At 51.1% G+C, this 19,357-nt stretch overlaps 1 protein-coding gene across 6 annotated transcripts in view; it reads right to left on the bottom strand.

Moving 5' to 3' along the window:
- OPCML (opioid binding protein/cell adhesion molecule like) overlaps positions 1-19,357 on the bottom strand; it is a 330,385-nt gene that overhangs the window by 10,503 nt on the left and 300,525 nt on the right. For all 6 annotated transcript variants that reach the window (XM_057433183.1, XM_057433182.1, XM_057433184.1 and 3 more), the window contains one exon: positions 6,369-6,601. In XM_057433183.1, the coding sequence (XP_057289166.1) occupies positions 6,369-6,601 (233 nt within the window). The remainder of the gene's footprint in view (positions 1-6,368; positions 6,602-19,357) is intronic.

Genomic DNA, 19,357 nt, shown 5'->3' with positions numbered 1-19,357 from the left:
AGCAAGCTATGTGCCACACATTGCCTCACACACAGTTTGGGTGCTTCGTTTGCAAGGGAAGAGCTTACAAACACAACCAACCAGGATGGAAGAGACCTTCAAGATCATTGATTCCAACCATTCCAGCACTGCCAAGGCTACCACTAACCCATGGCACTGAGGGCCTTGTCTACACAGTGTGTGGACACGTGCAGGGACGGTGACTCCAGCCCTGCCCTGGGCAGCCTGTTCCAATGCCTGAGCACCCTCTGGGGCAGGAATTGTTCCTCAGCTCCATCTAAACCTGCCCTGGAGCAGCTTGAGGCCATTTCCTCTTGTCCCATCCCTTGTTCCTTGGGAGCAGAGCCCAGCCCCTCCTGGCTCCATCCTCCTCTCAGGCAGTTGTAGGCAGCGATCAGGTCCCCCCATGAGCTTTCTCTTCTCCACACTAAAAGATCCTCCCTTCCCCTTCTCTAGGCCATTCCCTTTTCACAGCCTTCCCCCAGCAAAACCCACTTTTTGTGTTCCTTTGATGGGACAGGATCATCACACACAGATTTCAGACCCATCCTCTCTGCTGTGCAGACAAGATTTGCCAGCCTGGCTGCTATTTCCTCAGCAACCACGTCTCTCCCACACTGGAATTCAACATAAAGGCATCTAAAAGCCAGGGGGGAATGCAAAATCCATCCACATCAGGGACTAAACACAAGCCATCACAAGAATGAAACATGGGCATTGACTACCCTATCTTAGGTCATCTCCCAACTCCTTGCCATGCACTCTTGTGCTCCAGGTTTTTACATGGAGCCAGGGAAATCCATCAACCCAAACTCCCAATGTTCTACCCGCTGTGTAACAACCCCCTGGGATCTTTATGAACAATTAGGAAGCCAGAGCGCAACAGAATGGGGAAACAACATCTCCAGTTCTCTCCCCCTCTTCCCCATGTTCCCTTTTGGCAGTAACTCATCAGCCACCACCCCACTGTTGTTCCAGCAGCTCCCAATCCCATGGCATGTCCCACCGGATCCTTTTCCCTGACTTTCAGAAGCCAAGGACTCGCTGGGTGTTCCCCATCCCATCCCATCCCATCCCATCCCATCCCATCCCATCCCTCCTCCGTAGCCCCATCTGGATTTCAGGTCCATGTCCTCTTTAAGGTTGCTCCCACCTAGGCAGGACGTGCTGTTTCCTTTCCATTGCTTCCCGCTCCCTGTGCCCTCACTCCTTCATTACTCTTTCATTTATCCCCTTTTGATGCTCAGTGTTTTCCTGCATGTGCACATTTGCTTCTCTCTTCCTTTTGTTCTATGTCTCTCTGAGCTTCTCTATTCATCCTCTTTGGCTTTATTCCCCCTCCAGTTCCTTCTCCCTTCAATCTTTGCTATTCCTTCCAGATATTCTCTAGTCTTCCTTCAGCTATAAATTCACTGCTGCATCTTCCTTATTTGCCTGCCTTTGCCTTCTGGCCCATCCTCTCCTGCTTCAATGAGGGAAGAATGGTGTCATATGGATCTGGTTGCTCTTTTGGACCCTTTTCCCATCCTAAGACAGGACACTGCTTATCACAAGGATTCCATTCCATCTGTGCTAGGTGATACTTGTGGCCATCAGCCACCCCCTTTGGCAGCACAAGCATCACTCTCCAAACCCTGCCATGCTCTTCAGGGAGACTTGGAAGCCATAGTGGGGCTCCCTTCCACTGAGCCCATCACCTCTGGGATTCCTCACCAAACAGCCACAACCTCAACCTGTACCACCCTGGTTCAGGTCCAGCACTACCACTTATATCCTTCCATACTCCCGAGCATCCTGTTCTTACCCTTTTAGGCTCACAATAGCCAAACAGAGTGGGATGCTGAAGAAATGCATCCAGACCTCCAGGTAAGCCTCTAGCACTGCCTCCTTTCTCCTGCTCTCACAAGATACCATCAGCTCCAGGGTGGAAGGAAGCTCTGCTTCTGGTCCTGCAAACACATGCAAGGGCCTGAATGCCACATCCCACTCTGCTTCCATCTCGGGAGGAAATGCATTTCCCCGTGAGCTGCTGGTGTGATGACACCTTGCATGGCACCACTGCATGGTCCAGGGATGTGATGCCCACTCAGATGTCCCCAGAGAAGGACATAAAACGTGACTATAAACACTACAGACATGCCAAGGAAGACGCCTTTCCAGCCTAAGTAGCTTCAAATCACTTGGCTAGACCCAGAGGCAAAGGAATACATACATGCCCAAACATCACTGGCCACTTTGCCACCCCACTGAGGACAACTTCCATTGCCAAGAGGGGACAAATCTCACATCTTTGTCACCCTGACTGAAGATCTCAGCCACCTTTCAGTAATATCTGTGCATTTGTTCCAAAATGCCAAGAGGACCTGCTCTGAGCCCTAAGCCTTTGGAGACCTCGGTGCAAGGAGCGGCATTCCTCCTGAGACACCCTCTTGCTGCAGCCAGCAGGATGGAGGGCAGTTGCTTCCCCATCCATACCGCATCCTGCCAGCCCAGCACACGACATAAAGCAACCTGAATCTACCAACAGCATCACATTGACTGCCCGTCCTCTCTATCATACTTAGATATGGTCATCTTAGACTGTTATCTCTTGCCCTCTGTGATAGAGACTTCTTAGGTAGATCAAAAAACCCCACACCAGTTGATAAGGGCTTAAGCATCCAATGAGGAGGGAGCTAAGCCCGTTCTGGAGGTCCCTACCTAGCAAGCATTCCCTTCTCTCCCCTTTTCCTTTCTCCAGGCTATTTCTGTACTCCACACACCCCCTCCTCACACCAAGTTTTAAACACCAAGCAGTTAAAATATGTTTTCTAATAAACACTTCCTATGCTTACAGCCTATTACTGGCTCTTTCCTACAACCTAAGGCAGCTGAGCCTCTCCCTGCGTTTCCTCAGCTCACCACACACCCATCAGCCTCCTGGTAAGGTTTTAATAAGTGTCACTGCCTCAGCTCTTGCCTGGATACCAAAGGCAGCGGGATAAAAGTGAGCTTAACTGGAGCCATCCTGAAATCTGCGGTGCCAAGGGGAGCCCAGAGCTCAGTCTACATCAGAGAAGAGCTCAGTGGGGCCATCAAGGGGTGGGGGATTTGCCCTGTCAGAGACCTGAGGAGCTGGTTGTTATCAGAAGGCAGAAAGAAAGATTCAGTTTGCTTTGGAGACACTTGGTGAGGAGCTACAGGTGGATCAGTGATGCTTTGAGAAGTGACGGATGCAACAAGTGACACGAGGCAGCCCTAGGGAGCATCCTTAGGTGCACTTGGAAAGCCATCCACATGACCACAACTTCCCTACTGAAAACAAAGGCCACGGTCCATTGAAACCCATCCTGGCTCTCAGCATGAGGAAAGCAGCAAATACTGGGATGGGAAAATGAATTGCACCGACCAGCAGCTCCCAGTAACAATGCTGACAGCCAGGAGGGGTTTTAAAGAGGAATCTATGGTGAGTAGGATTAAGGCCACACAAAGGAGGCTTCACTACGTAAAGCAGCAGCAGAGGACATCTGAGGGATACCAAAGACCACTGTCAGGTAGGGATGGACTGTTACAGTGTTCAGCACAGAAAGCTCCATCACCCAGGGAGCTGTGTGGATCCCAAAGCAAAGCTATGCTATGCCATGCCACTTCAGCACATACTCTCTCCTCCCTACAGTGTCTACTACAAGGAGGACATTGACTACAAAAGCCACAGCTTTAAGCAAAACATCCTCCCTGAAGTCCACTTTTCAGGCTGAAATACACCCCAAGTCCTTAAATAGTGCACACCAAGGAGGCATGGGTGTATCCTGCCTGTGGTCTACAGTGCCCCATCCCTGGCAGTGTTCAAGGCCAGGTTGGACACAGGGGCTTGGAGCAAGCTGCTCTAGTCTAGGTGACCCTGGATGTTGGAACTAGATGAGCTTTAAGGTCTCTTCCAACACAAACCACTCTGGGATTCTATGATGTTTCTATGATCTTCTACTTACATGAGATTCAATGCCAGTTCTCTCTGTATGCCTAACTCCCCCAAACACACTGGCAAGCCACAAACATCACGTGTGTTCCTAAAAGCTTCCATCCCATCATCACGAGGTGGCCCCCGAGAAAAAGGAGGAAAAGGGAGACAAAACAAACCCCTTTGGCTTCCGGCCACCTACACTCTTATAAACCCTTGTTAACAGCTGTTGCTATGATCCAATCCAAGAGGTGTATTAATAGCAACACTAAGAGACACGTTTACTGTTGACTGCAGCTCCGTGGCAGATTTATCACCGGGTTGCTGGGCGGGGGGGAGGCAGAAACACCATTAAAACCCAACTGAACACAAAGAGCCAATAGTCCATCCAGCCAACTTCAGAGTTTTGCACAACACGAATAGAAATGAACTGCCCTGAACACGGCTGCTGACTGGTCAGAAGGCATGTTTTATTCATCAAGGAACTGCATTGGGGCTGGAGCAGGGACAGAGAAGGGAAGGATTTGCTGCTTGGGCCACCACCACCATCTACAGGACAGCAAGGTGGTACCTACAGATGGACTTTCACAGCAGCCCCACTTCAGTAAACCCTGTGGCTTGATCTTAATGCATCAAAAGAGAAATAGAGAAGCTTCTCAGCACGGAGCACTTGACCTGTACCTGCATCACCACAGAACCCCAGCTCCTCTCTGCAACACAGCTGAGAACCACAGTCATTGCTGCACAGAAGCTGTTCAATAAGATGTGCCACATGCCCACAGCAGGGAAGAACCTTTCCAGGAACAGCCAGGACTGTCTCAGCTCCAGACAGATGCTCTGGATGCAAAGCATCCCTCGCCTTCACTCATCCAAGCCTGGGAAGTGCCTGCATGGCAAGCCCTGCTCTGAAAATGGGACAAGGGGAGCGGGAGCTGCCAGTTCACCTGATTCCATGAGGTGCAAAGCACTCGGATACTTCCCTGTGTTGACAGGACGGATTAGCGCGCTTAGAGAGCAGACAGGATAAACAGATTAAACTTCACAGACACTGCTCACATGCAGCTCAAAAAGGAGGAAAAGGCCCAGTGAAAGGGGATGCTCCCAGCAGAGCTGAGCTCTGCTCTTAGAATTATACAATCCCAGCCTGGTTTGGGTTGGAAAGGGCCTTAAAGCTCATCTGGTTCCACAGGCAGGGACCCCTTCCGCTAGCGTAGCTTGCTCCAAGCCCCTGTATCCGACCTGGCCTTGAACACTGCCAGGGATGGGGCAACCACAGCTTCTCTGGGCACCCTGTGCCAGCGCCTCAGCACCCTCACAGGAAAGAGCTTCTGCCTTATCTCCATCCTGAACTTCCCCTGTTTCAGTTTGAACCCATCACCCCTTGTCCTATCGCTACAGTCCCTGATGCAGACTTCTTCCCAAAGCAAATGTTCCCTCTCTCAGGGCTCTCCAACACATTCCTGCTGAGACCAAGCAGGAAAATCCCTTGGCTGGGTGGCCTAAATCAAACCCTGCCTCTTCCAAATGAGAAGGATATATAAATACATACATATGCGAGGAGGGGGGGAAGCTTCTCAGAGACATGTCGAGGCTGAGAAATGTTTCAGATTTGCTCATTGCTAAATCAATACCCATCAGCTGTTTGAAATTAAAGGCAAGATTAGGTCCTGGTTTTATACACGCTTTATTGTATTCCGAGAGCTTTCTACTCAGCCAGATAAATCTTCTTTAAGAGGATTAGGAAACTTTCATTATCTTTATCTAACCTGAACTAACACTAACTCTGAAAAATTAATCTAGAGGCCGGACAAAAGCCGGGAGCTGATGTAAAGCCACAAGGATACAGAGTGGAATCCACCACAGTACCACAGGGCTGCTGGTACCCAGATTCTGCCCAGCAGAGAAACTCTGCTTTGCAACCCAACAGGACCTGCTACACCAACCTCCAAAGCCCTTTGCAAAAGCCCTTTATGGCAGTGCAATGACTTTGAGCCTCTCATGCAAACTGTTCCCTCTCCCAAACTCACAGAGCCTCACGCTTTGTTTTCTGCCCTCCTAAAGCATCTTCATATGCATGCCCAGGAGCCTTGCTGACTGCTTCCCAAGCAACATGGTCCCAAGCAATGGAGGTGGGTCAAATTCCCAGCAGGACACACCAGACCCTATTTCAGTCCTTAGGTGAGCTCTGCTACACATGATGTCCATACAACACAGCGAGGCTGAGATGACACAAGTCATCATCCAGTCCTGGCATGGCCGGCACTGGTCCACATCCCCATTGCCACACCACTTGATCCCTGAAGCAATGGATGTTGGTCTGATTCCTACACCTCCATCACCAAGATGGCACTTCCAAACCCTTCCCAAGTCCATACAGCTTCCCATATCCAACAGTCAATGCAGCAACAGCATGAGTCACGTAAATACCTACCTTGCACAATGAGATGGACGCGTGAAGTCTTGGGGTGATTGTCTGTCTGCACAGAGCAGGTGTAGGGACCTTCGTCATAGACATCCACATTGTGTATCTTGATGCTGTACTGGGTCTTGGTGTTGGAGAGGATGACCACACGGTTGTCTATAGACCACTTGTCATTGCCGGCGTACAGGATGGTGCTGCGGTTCAACCACGCTACCCGTGTGACCCGGTCATCAACAGTACATCTGCAAAGGAAGAGACAAGATGGTCACAAACCTGGAGGAGATCACACAATGAGCACCCCCATTCCCAAAAAGCAGACATGAGCACAACAGGAGCTCCCTATCATGGGCAGACATGGAGATGGCACACGCCGTGGCCATGCGACCCTGTCCCCATGTCCCACGTCATCACAGAAATGACAGGTCCACCAAAAAAAACATAGTTTTCTTTCATACAGAGCTGGAGAACCAGAGCCAAAAATCCTTTTTGCTTGATCTCCACATGCTACACAGACTTTCCATACCCATACAGTCCCAGAATCATTAGGGTTGGAAGGGACCTCTGGAGATCATCCAGTCCAGTCCCCTGTCACCCAGAGCAGGTTACACAGGAATGTGTCCATGGTGGGTTTGGATGTCTCCAGGTTAGGAAACTCCACAACCTCCCTGGGGAGCCTGTTCCCATGCTCTGCCACTTTAAATCTGCCCTTCTCTAGACTAACCAGGCCCAGCTCCTACAGTCTCTCCTCCAGACCCCTAAGCATCCTTGTGGCCTCACTGGACCCTCTCCGGTAGCTTTCTTACACTGAGAAGCCCCAAACTGGACACAGCACTCCAGGTGTGGCCTCAATAAGCTTTAGTAGAGGGGGAGGATCTCATCTCAGCCATGTCCACCTCCCCTCCTCAATCTACCCTTGCTCCATACCAAGACATCCAGATGAAGCTGTCAATGTGCTGACAGTTCAGCCTGTCAGCGTGGCCCTTGAGCCATCCCCAGGGTGACAGATACACCTGCTGCCGGGGCACAGGGGCCACAGTACACACAGGAAGAGGGGAAGAAGAGAAACAGCTGGAGCCAGTGCACAGGGAAGAGAAGAGAACATTTGGACAAGCAGCTGTAAATCCTGCAAGTGCCTTGAAAACACAACGCGGTTGTTGCTGCGATTTATTTCCTGCCTGTCTCCCACCCTCCCTGCTCTGAGACGTGGCAGCTCCGGCCCGTGGTGCTGACTTATGCTTGGCAAAGAACAGAGGGAAGGGAAGGGGGAAAAGGGAATTAAAATGTTCCTGCAGAACACTGCTTTTTCATTTCGTCTGATAGATTTTTCTCCATCTTGTTACTTGTGGCCTCTCTGCTGCTGCCACAGCAGCAAAACCACCAAGGATTTGGTTAAATGAAGAGCCCAGCACCTCTCAGGAGCTTCATCTTTCCCAACCAAGGACCACAGAAAGGAAACTTTCCCCTAGCAAACCATGAAAATCAGGCTTGATGTGAGCTTGTGCCAGCAGCTTTGTGCAGCCAAGACGCTAGGAAAAGGCACCTCCAGTCAATCAAAACCTCACAACAAGTCCCTTTCCACATGCCTGTAAATTCAGAGATGGGCTGGTGGGTTGTCCCTGTCCCCATCCCCACCACAGCACCTCTCCTGCAGGGGTTTCAGGGTGTTATATGCCTCCCTTGCTGGGATGGCAAAGCGTCACCTCGATCGATAGTATAAATCGGGTGGAGGGAAGGGGTGACACTTGGCATGTTTCAGGGTCCCTCCGGGCGCTGGCTTTGGAGCCACGAGCCATATATCCTCCTGCAAAGGAATAATGCTCCCCTTGCTGGAGCTGTACGTCTCCTCCAGCTGCATCACGTAGGGATGGTGGGAAAGATGGATTGCTCTCCACACCTGGAATGCCAGGAGCCTGCCCGGACCGCAGACGTGCCCCTGTTTCTGCAGCGATGCTGGCTCTGCTCTGCCGGAGCAAGCAGCATCCTTGTCTGGAAGCGGAGCCCTCCCTTTGTTCAAATTAACTGGGGGAGAGCTAAGCAGAGCCAAGTTAAGTTCGGCCCTGGGGGATTCCAGTCTAGTGGACTATTACTGCTGTCTCACTTCATTATAATGAATAATAAAGAGATACTTACACACGGCTTCTGTAAATTATTCATCATGTGCACTGAAAAATCAGGGCAGCAATATGTAGAACAGGCAACTTGCATGTCTGTGCTCACATAAATAGCCAGGCTACAGCCCTGCGAGGGGCTCTTGGGTTCCCTCATTAGGGGTGAAGCACATTGACAAGGGTTTAGAGTGAGAGGGATGAGGAGCTCGTGCCGTAACCAAACACATCCCTATGTCAACACATTTTGGGTGAGCTTCCCAGGGAAATGTGGGTGCTCGGGGACCCCTGAGGACTGGAGTCACTCATTTTGCATTCATAGCTCCCATTTTCAGCTCAGATCCCAAGTGCATGGGGATGCCCATAACATGGGAGGACACACACAAGGAAGGGCAGGGACAGCATCACCCACCGTTACCCATAGCTCCCAGGGACTGGTACCAGCCTCAAAACCACTCGGAGTAAATGGGTAGGAGCAAATGGAGACTCCTACAGATTCATGCCAAGAGCAAGGACATGAAGGCTCCTTCTCCCCATCCCTCAATTGCACTCTTCAATTGCTGCCACCCAATAACTAACGTGGGACTGAATCCCTCTGGCTCTGCTTGCTGAGCATCCTGCTCCTCTCCACCACAGCTTGGGTTATGCCCTGCAGCTGCAGGTGGTGAGGAACGAGACAACCCACCCTGCTTCTCAACCAGCCCTCCTCTGCCTCCTTGCAAGTTATCAGAACAGAGCCATCATCCATCAGCTGGCACAGAAAGGATTCAAAGGCAAATACACAACACCCAGAGGTGAGCAACACCCCTCTACCTTCTTTACCTAGCTTGGAGAATGATCTCCATTAGCTGCTAAGCTCCCTCACCTGCCGAGCCGTCTTAGCTACCTCTTTCCAATTGACCAGGATTATGATAATGTCTCCAGTAAGCAAACAGGTAAAGAGACTTCTGCAAAGTGTTTAGATAAAGCAGACAGGCTCTGACAAAGCTGGAGAATAAAGCGGGCCAGGAGGTTTTCCCTTGAAGGGATCTAATTAAGAACAAAGACAAACCCCCATTAACAGTCTCCTTAAGGCGCCACATCCATCTCCAGAAGAAACCCTGCCTCATGAGTCCAAAAAGGGACCAAAGACAATAAAGTGCCTGTCAGATGGGAGGGAAATAAACCTATCCTGGATCTGCAGTTCACCTGGAGAAAAACCATCAGCAAGGCAGGGGGAAGATTTTGGGACTGATATTGTCAGCCCAAACCCCGACACCCACCTTACACTAATTCTCTTCTACAGGTCTTTTTCATGTGATACCACCTAACACATCTGCTCCTCCATCTCTACCACACTCAGACCCTCTCTGCCCTTTCCCTTCCAAATACCTCCACAGCGTACTCAGTTTGAGATCATAGAATCCCAGACTGATCTGGGTTGGAAGGGACCTTAAAGCTCATCCAGTTCCAACCCCTGCCATGGACAGGGACCCCTGCCACTAGAGCAGCTTGCTCCAAGCCCCTGTGTCCAACCTGGCCTTGAACACTGCCAGGGATGGGGCAGCCACAGCTTCTCTGGGCACCCTGTGCCAGCACCTCAGCACCCTCACAGGGAAGAGCTTCTGCCTAAGATGCTCTGACCTTGAGCAGAGACTTTTCACCAAGTGCAGCCCTTTGGCTGCCTCCCACCATGACCTCTCTCTGCTACAGCAGCTTGTTGGGGTGCCTCAGATGCTGGCGATGCACACAGTGATACATGTGGCCTCCCGGAGATGCCACATCCCAAGACCCATCTTGATCCCCTCCCTCAGGGGGGCCAAGAGCTGCTGGAGTGATGAGGGCGATGAACCCGAACACAGCAGAACAAGAAGATGCACGAGGGAGGGAGCCGGGGGCCACCGGCGCAGCACCGCTTCCCCTCTAATTGCCCCAATTCCTCATCCTTAAATGCTAATTGTGAAGTTTGCCAAGGAATTCTTTCACTTAGTGTCAACAATACAAATAACTCCACCGACGCGCTCTTTGTGTTCAGCACCACAAAGCGATCGGCTCCCTCCTCCTGGATCTATTAGGAGAGACCCCCGTGTCGTTCCCGCAGCGGGGTCCTGCCTGGCCCCATCAATGACACTGACAGCACTTCTCCTATGTGTTGGATGTGCCACCTTCATTCGCTGTTTTTCCCTGTCCCCATCACAGACCTTTCTATCGCTGCTGCTTCAGCCGAGTTATGAGGGCAAAGCCTGGGGCTGCCCTCACCATCTGCCCCATGGTGAAGGAAATACAGCGTCCAACGTCAGCATAAGTTTTCCGGCACTAGTTTGGAAGGATAAATGGTGGGTGAAGAGTTGGAGGCATAAAGCAAGTCTTGCAACCCCCTCTCTGCAAGATATCCCAGAGGATGGAATGCCGGTGACCCCAAAATGTCAATGCATAACCCAAGCAGTCCAGGAGACCACTTCTTACCCCAAGCGTGGAGACTTCAGGGTGATGTTCGTGTTTGGATCAACCCCAAACCCTCCCCCTTCCTTATGCAAACCACAACGTTCTACTTGTAAATACTTCTACAGCCCTTCAGCCCCAAACTGCTTTTCTGTCATGGAGGCAACGCTTCCTGTCAACATGACAAATGGAGATGCCAAAACCAGTCCCAAACTGGCTGGATGACCCACTTTTCAGTGGCTAAATTAGCTCACCCGCATCGGGAGCAAAGCCCCACAGCAGTGACGGGGTATTGCTCCATCCTGGGAAGTTACCACCCAAAAGCACCTGTCACAGGGGCAGAGGGAACACCCCAGCACCCTTGTCTTTGAGAAGAAACTGTTAATGACAGTCACCTAATCCTAATGGGGTTTCTCTTTTCCTTCTGCTACTCGCCCCGACTACGGAGTTAACAGGCTCCGAATGCCTTTTATTCCAGGAAGCTGGAGCAAAGGCAGCCGAGATTTATTTGTAATCATTGGAAGTAAACACAAAAGAACAGAACCTGGCTGGGCTCCCACTTCGTTAAAGATGCAAATTAGAAGCGGGCCATCAACATGCGCCCGCTCCGCTAATCCTCTCCCAACAATGCGAGGCGTCACATCAGCTGCGGGGACAATGGCATCTGCAGCGTGTGACGGCGGGTCTCGAACAACAGCTCCCCCAGGGCAGGACTGTGCCGCCCGCCTTTCCCTCACTGTCATCCCTGGTATTTATTCTCCATGCAGAGGGCGGGAGGCACTTTGTCTTTATTCCCACTCCTTTCCACTGCCACCCTCTTTAAGGCACCCGCAGTATCTATTCTCCTACCTCTCCCATCCATTCCAGTGCTCGGATATGGGATGCCTCGCAGCATTCCCACACCATCCCAGCGCCCTGAGGGCAGAGGGGACCCAGGATGTGCCGTTTGGCATCACTCAGCATGACCACCTCCCATCCAGTCCTCACTGCTTGGTGATTCCCAACCTGCCACTGCACCCACGTCTCCCATAGGAAAACAGAAGACTGTGGGATGCTCAGGAAGCTTGGTTACCCTAAATTCTTTTTCTCTACCCTGTTTACATAGAATCATAGAAGCATAGAATGATTACAGTGGGAAAGGAACCTTGAGCTCATCCAGTTCCAGCTCCATGCCAGGGGCAGGGACACCTTCCGCTACAGCACGATGCACCAAGCCCCTGTGTCCAACCTGGCCTTGAGCACTGCCAGGGATGGGGCAGCCACAGCTTCTCTGGGCACCCTGTGCCAGCGCCTCAGCACCCTCACAGTAAAGAATTTCTCCATCTAACCTAAACCTCCCCTGTTTCAGTTTGAACCCATTACTCCTTCTCCTGTCACTACAGGCCCTTGTCAAAAGCCCCTCTCCAGCACCTTTGGTGGCCCCTTTAGGCACTGGAAGCTGCTCTAAGTTTCCCCTCTGGTTTGTCTGACGCTCCCAAGCACTAGAATAGAAGCTGCTCCCCGTGACAGATTCAAGCCCCAACTGATACATTAGAGGTTGCTAAATATAAAATATCCATCTGCAAAGATAATAAGCCTGCGAGGGCAGGGGCTGTCGAGTTGCTCCATTTCAGATAGTTTAATGGTGTTTTGGTCCATGACTGCAGCTCCCAGACATTAGACTGATAACAAGATGATGAGGAGGGCGGGAGCTGTCTACGCTCAGCATCCCAAGTCCAGACTTAACACTCTCTGTGCAGCCCTGACATCCATAGGATTTCGGTGGCCTCTGTGATGACCTGATGGATGCAAAGCATGGCCTGATGCTGGGCTGTGGCTGAGCTGAAGGTAACATTAATCTGGGGAAGGGTCTGCACCCCCTTTGGCCTCGAAGGCCCTGCATCCCATTTTGGGAATCATAGACCCAGGTACCACATCTCCTCCCCAAAGCCATTTGTGGGATACTCTGAATTAATGCTCCCCATGGAGCAAATCCAGAAAGCCCAGTCAACTCTGTCACAAGCTAAGCTTTTTGTTTCTTTCCTAAAGCCCTTCTTTCCCTCTTTATTGCTTTTCCTTCCACCTCGTGGGGACGCATGCAGCCCTGACAACATCATTGCAATGGGAGGAGTGGTGTGATGGGGTGGGATGCTCGGCACACTCTGCTCTCAGCTCCCGCTTGATCTTCCCATTCTAAGTCCCTTGTTTGGGATACAACTCATCCATATCCTGACAACTCAGGAGCCGTCTGCAGCCCCAAGGGAGGTCGGAAGGCAGTTGCTTAAGCCCTGATGGCTGACAGCAGTTACTAGCTTGAGAGAAATCTTCATAAGGAAATAGGAGATGGCAGCAAGAGAAATAAAGAGAACTTTGGATAGAGCAAATCAATGGAGGTGTTTTACAGCGCAGGTGGCGCTTAAATGCTAACATCAGAGTTGGTCGATGCTGCTGGCAACACCTGATCTACCAAATAGAGATGAAAATGAAGGCACTGAGTGGGAGCAGCCAGTCCAGGAAAACCGTGGACATGGGAAAAGGTGCAGCGAGGCATCTTTCCTTGCCCAAAATAGTACCCAAGTGACAGCACTCTCTCTCCAAAGTCTCCTGCACAGCAGGGCACTGATTTCCATCTTGCTCATGGCCACTGTGGGTTGAAGAAGGCTGGAACATTTCCAGCTCCTCTCCAAAGAGATGACTGATGCCTACAAGCATTTAAAGGATTCAAAGGATTGTTACCTGCCCTAGAAAACAGCACAGAGACCCTTCTTTTCACTGCCACATTCCCCTCTCCCTACACTGGGGCTCTGAACTATGCCCCAAAAAAGACCGAGAGACACCCACCAACCCCATCACCACCATTGAAGAATGCTGATTAAGGGCCACGATCCAGCAACATTCCCCCCATCCAGCACCAGCACAGCCCCATGCCTCAATCAGTGCCCCTGTATGGATTCAATCAGTGCTAATCTAACACACTGCAGCGCCTGCGCCATGGCTGATTTCTAGTGTTCTTCAATCAAAAGAACAGTGGAGTTTAGCCCTGACCATGCCTGCAAAGCCGAACCCGGAGCCCTCTACACCTCTGGTGGGGTTTGGGGTTGTTTTTTCCCCTTGCTATTGCTTTTTCCTAGTTTTTCATTGACTTTCCAAGCAAGAAGAGACAAAAATAGCCGCTCCTCTGTCACACTTAGGCATGTAGTTAACTACTGGTAATTAACACATGGCACTCCAAGGCTCCAACCGCTATGATTCAGGCATCCTCATGGGACTGGTGAGCACCTACATCTCAGCTGGGCAAGGAGATACCTAGGAGAAGGTAGATGCAGCTCCAGCAGTATCCCACAGTCACAAAAGAAGAAAGGATGATGATTAAAACACAGGCCAAGGGCATCTGTGACATAAGGAGCTCCTGTACACCCTGTGTAAAGCGACTTTACATCTGCCCCTGCCTTGTAGAGAGGGAAAACTGACCTAAAGCCACTCCAGGGTGACAACGCAGTGAGAGGGCTGGCAGAAGTGATCATGGTGACAACCCCACAATGGGTCCTTTAGATGGCACTCGGGGCTCTGGATGGAAACCTGCCCACGTCACCATTACACGTGGTCCTCACGCTCTTGGTCGCTGTGTCCAATTGAAGTCAGGAGGAAGGGAAACTCTTCTCCAGACCCCCCTAGTAATTCCACCTAAAATATATTTGTCATGAGACACCCAGTTCTATCTCTGCAGCTCTTCAGGGTAATGGAGAGGTTTCAGTCTTTGGAGGATAAGTCTCAGGCTCTTGGCTGCTTGCCCGGGAGGATTATTTTACATCAGGTTGAGTTCTGTAGTAATTATCTTCAAAACAGCTGGACTGCTGGATAAACTCACTGCATCTTAATGCACAATACAAGAGCAAATACAGCAAATTCAACTGCAACTGCAGACAGGCCTGACAGATAGGTGGGAAAACCACTCGGTGGTGTTTCAGACACCGAGGCTCGGGGCTTCTCATGCATTAGGGGTGAGGAGGCATTTTCTCATTTGAAATCAATTCAGCCTTCCTACGGGGACAGAGCAGAGGGGGAAAGGCGATGCCTGATGAAGATGTTTCACCCCCGAGCACAATGGAGGGAAAAAAGCACCGTTTTTATGACCCTTCCAGCTGAAAAATTAAGTGGTGCTTGATCCCAGTTGGAAAACTTGGTGTTTCACAGTGCCCTGAGCCTTCTATAAAAGCCCAAACCTTCCAAGCCCTCAGCTCCATGCTGCAATGCCAGTGGGCAGAAACGCAGGGAAGGAGGAGAGGAAAATCAGCTCCCTCCATCCATACCCCTCATACCTGGGCATCACTTCCAACACCTTATGTACCCCATCCCTGCGGGATGCAGCCAACAGACAAACCGAATCCCAAACAACTGACCAGGACATGAGCATCCTCGCCCCAATCGCTAAAGGAAACTAGAAAGGGAGAAAAAAAAGAGGTGCCTGCAGGCTGGTGCTGCAGATTTAGGTGTGGAACCCTCACAGGCAGAACTAACAACCACTCAAAAGAGGGAATTCTCCTGATGGAAGGTGAAGCCATATTTCATGGCGAACACCGCGCAGCGCTCCTGCCAGACACGAGTGCTGTAAGTGACCTGGGTAAGCCATCAGCCCAAGATTAGAATTGCCAATTTGCAGAGATTTCACCAGCAATTAGGCAAAGTATAATAAGCCACCAGAGGAAATCCTCTGCTCACTGCCCCTAAGCCTTGAATGACCCCTTTCCTTTCCATCTATTAGGATGAAGGCTGGATGCTTTCCGCTACAGAGCTGGGCAACAGCTGCATGGCACCACCAGATAAAGAAGTCATCACCAGGAATCCTAGAATCAACTGTGTTGGAAAAGACTCAACCATTCCCCAGCACTGCCAAGGTCACCACTAACCCAAGTCACTGAGGGCCTTGGCTACATGGTGTGTGAACTGTTCCAGGGATGGGGACTCCACCACTTCCAATGCCTGAGCACCCTCTGGGGAAGGAATTGTTCCTCAGCTCCATCTAAACCTGCCCTGGTGCAGCTTGAGGCCATTTCCTCTTGTCCCATCCCTCGTTCCTTGGGAGCAGACCTGGCTCCATCCTCCTGTCAGGCACTTGTAGGGAGCGATCAGGTCCCCCCTGAGCCTTCTCTTCTCCACACTGAACCCCCCAGGTCCCTCAGCCGTTCCCCATCACACTTGGGCTCCAGGTCCTTCTCTGGCCCCATTCCAGCACCTCAATGTCTCTCTCGTAGTGAGGGGCCCAAAACTGATTACAGGATTCAAGGTGTGGCCTCACCAGTGCCCAGCACAGGACGATCACTGCCACGCTGGTGCTGATACAGAGATAACAACTGCCACCTGAAGACCTGTCCCTTCCCGAGCATCACTGAGGCCCGGATCCCAGCTACCCAACTCCCTTCAATTAGGGGGTTTATTTGTTTGAGTTGTCCACGAATATCCCAAATTACATTATCAGATCATAGTCCTGCTGCTGATTTATTCCTTCTTTGTTCTTCAAGTCTTCGTACATCTAAGCAATTAACCTCGCAAAGAGCTGGAGAACACATAATTATCCTCATTTGTCTAAACGTCACCAAGATGGCTGCCTTTCAATTAACCTTCTGGGAATGGAGGGAAGTTGGAGTGCTACAGTGATCATTTCCAACTTCAGCGGAGGATTTTTTTGCCTTTCCCTTAAAGTCGTTTAATTGAAATATTCAGATGATAAAATATAGCCCGCGAACTGTTCCTGCAGGTAACGGGATCAAGAGGGGGCTCGCAAGCGAGAAAGAAGTCAAATGAGGTACAGTAATATTCTATCAATATGTGGCACTTCCATCTAAAAATATCAAAGCACTTTGGTCTTATTAATGAAGGGAATTGGCACTCCCCTCCCTGGGCTGAGGGCTGAGATTTACATCACTTCTACACAGCATCGTTACCAATGGGGAAACTGAGGCAGGGAACCAGCTTTGGTGCCTACAGGGATTCTGCTGGAACCATCCCATGAGCATCTCCTCTGCATCCCAACCCAGGAAAAAGTGGTTCCTGTCCAAATCAGCACAGGAAGATGTGGCCACGGCCCCGCAGCTTGGGCTATATGTTCCTATTAGCCCAAGCCCTGCTGAGGGAGCTTTTGCCACACTGCAGGAGTGAGGAATTCCTTCCTACCCATTGCCTTGCTAATAACTATGCATCACACCCACTGGGAAAGCACCAGGTCAAACCATGCACCAGCATTAAGCAACACACCAGCGGCGTCTGGCACACACAGGGAATATTTATACACACAAACATCTATGGGAAATAAACAAGCAAAGCCCCAAGTTCATCTCAGCTCCTCTCCGGTGACAAGCGTGGCTTCTTGATTCCTCCCGCTGCCACGGCTCTGCTCCCAGTGTGAAATCCAGCCCTTCAAATAGCAGTTTAGGATCCAGCACGTCGCTGAGCCTGGCTTTCTGCTTCCCACCCCCAGGGAATTGAGGTGGCCACCACAGGGCAAAACTTGCCCTCCCACAAGCTCAGCGGGTTGGGAGTGGTTGAGACGGAGCCACCACATGAAGGGCAACTAAGGCACTGAGAGATGGGGACACACCGTAGAAACATAGAATGGTTTGGGTTGGAAAAGACCTCAGGATCATCCAGTTCCACCCCCTTGCTGCGGGCATGGACATGTCAAACTAGACCATGTCACCCAAGGCTACGTCCAACCTGGGCTTGGAGCAACCTGCTCTAGTGGAAGGTGTCCCTGCCTGCAGCAGGGCATTGGAACTGGATGGGTTTAAAGGTCCCTTCCAACCCAAACCATTCCATGATTCTACAGTTCTATAATAGCCCTGAGTTTATTCTCGGCACAGGCTGAGGGCGACATCATTTAAAAACAGCCCAGAGCCAAGGTACCTATCAATAAATCTTTGCTTTTGGCTCTTGGGCTTGACAGGAAACCTATACCTGGAGCAGGGAATTCAGACCGAGGGGGAGGCACGGATAAAGGCTCTGCTTTATGGACAGCCATTTGAATGTTTCCTTTGAGTAATGGCCCTTGCAAATTAGCACCCCAGCGGCCAGGAATACATATCGTGCCAAGGGCAGGCGGCTCCTGATCCAACATGGGTGATGTGGGCAAGCAGACCCTGAGGGGAGCTGGGATCCTGCACTCAGATTCTATCGCAGTGGGGATGATGAAGCAGCAAGAGGAGAGCTCAGGGGTGGATCTAAAGGAATGGTGAGGAAATGGAACTGAAATCAGTCCTGTGAGAGACCAGTGAGGGGCTAATGGGTGAAAGAGAGAGGACAGGGAGCATTCGGAGGGAACTGATACTGCAGTGGCATGGCATGGCACAGAGTCCCAGCCCATCATCCCACACCCGCATCCCCTTGTGCGATCAACACTATGGATGTCTGGGTCTCACCAGAGCTCCTCTGACCATCTGGGAATAACTGGAAAAGCTGGAGGTGCTTCCAATGCTGTAATTGCACTAGGGAGAAGGGGGGATGCTCTGGTGATGGAGAAAAGCAAGCCTGCAGCCAGCAGGGTCCAGCTTCTGCAGCACAAATGTGGTAGGAGAGATTGAACATCCCTGCATCCCGGAGAGGGCTGTCAGAGAGCAACAGAGAAGTAATGTGCAGCTGAACACGAGAGGGAGCTGAGGCCAGAGCACGCAAGGAGCACGGAGCAGAAAGCAGAGCCTACCTGCTCACCCTCCTTTTCTGACTCCATCTGTGTCCCTCCTTTCCTTCCTCACTCCCTTCCTTCCCCTCCATGCCTATGTGAAGCCAACATGCAGCACGTTCAGAGCACCCCAGGAACCTGCTGATGCATCCCCATCCTCAGCGTGCCACCTGCATTTCATTGCAAGGACTGCAAAGGATGGGTGGAGAGGGCTGAAAACCAGCTCAGAGCCTGGAGCAGGAGTTTGCATCCTCACTGCCAGACCAGATCCTGCTCTCAGCGGGTCACACACCAGAGCCCTGAACAGCCCCATGCCCATAGCATGAGTCCCTACGTCTCTCAGACAACAGGCAAGTTGCACTTTGGGAACGGGTGGCTCCTCCTGATGCTTCCACTCGCTCTGCCAAGTTCCAGCCATCCAGGACATGATGCAAAGAGACAGCTATGAACTCACTGGGAGAGGCAGGAGTTTCAGCACAGTATCGATAGCATTCCCGAGGCACAGAAGAAAGCCTGTGTGCCAGCCACTGGTGCATGCTTTTCCAGCCACTGAGATGCTTTAGGGTAAAAGGGAAGTAGCAGCCTTTCAAAGGTACCACACATGCTTCTCCATCCACACAGAGATGCTGCTGTTTCATACTCCACCATCTCCCTTCAGGGTTGGAGGTCAGACATCAGAGGTTTGCCTACAATCACTGAGCTAAACGAAACAACTTCCACTCTCCCTGGAGGTTCAGGGCAATCTCAGCCACTCAGGGACATCCCATTTCATTTATAGCTTCAAAGAGTGGCCAAAGCCTTCCTGGACAGTCAATCTGCAG

The sequence above is a fragment of the Pezoporus wallicus genome, unplaced genomic scaffold (genome assembly GCF_028554395.1).
Source record: "Pezoporus wallicus isolate ANWC-B61680 ecotype Strahan unplaced genomic scaffold, APGP_CSIRO_Pwel_v1 contig_9719, whole genome shotgun sequence".
In the NCBI taxonomy this organism is placed as follows: Eukaryota; Metazoa; Chordata; class Aves; order Psittaciformes; family Psittacidae; genus Pezoporus; species Pezoporus wallicus.
The sequence above is the reverse complement of the archived record's forward strand: the minus strand, read 5'-3'. Positions and strand labels throughout refer to the sequence as shown.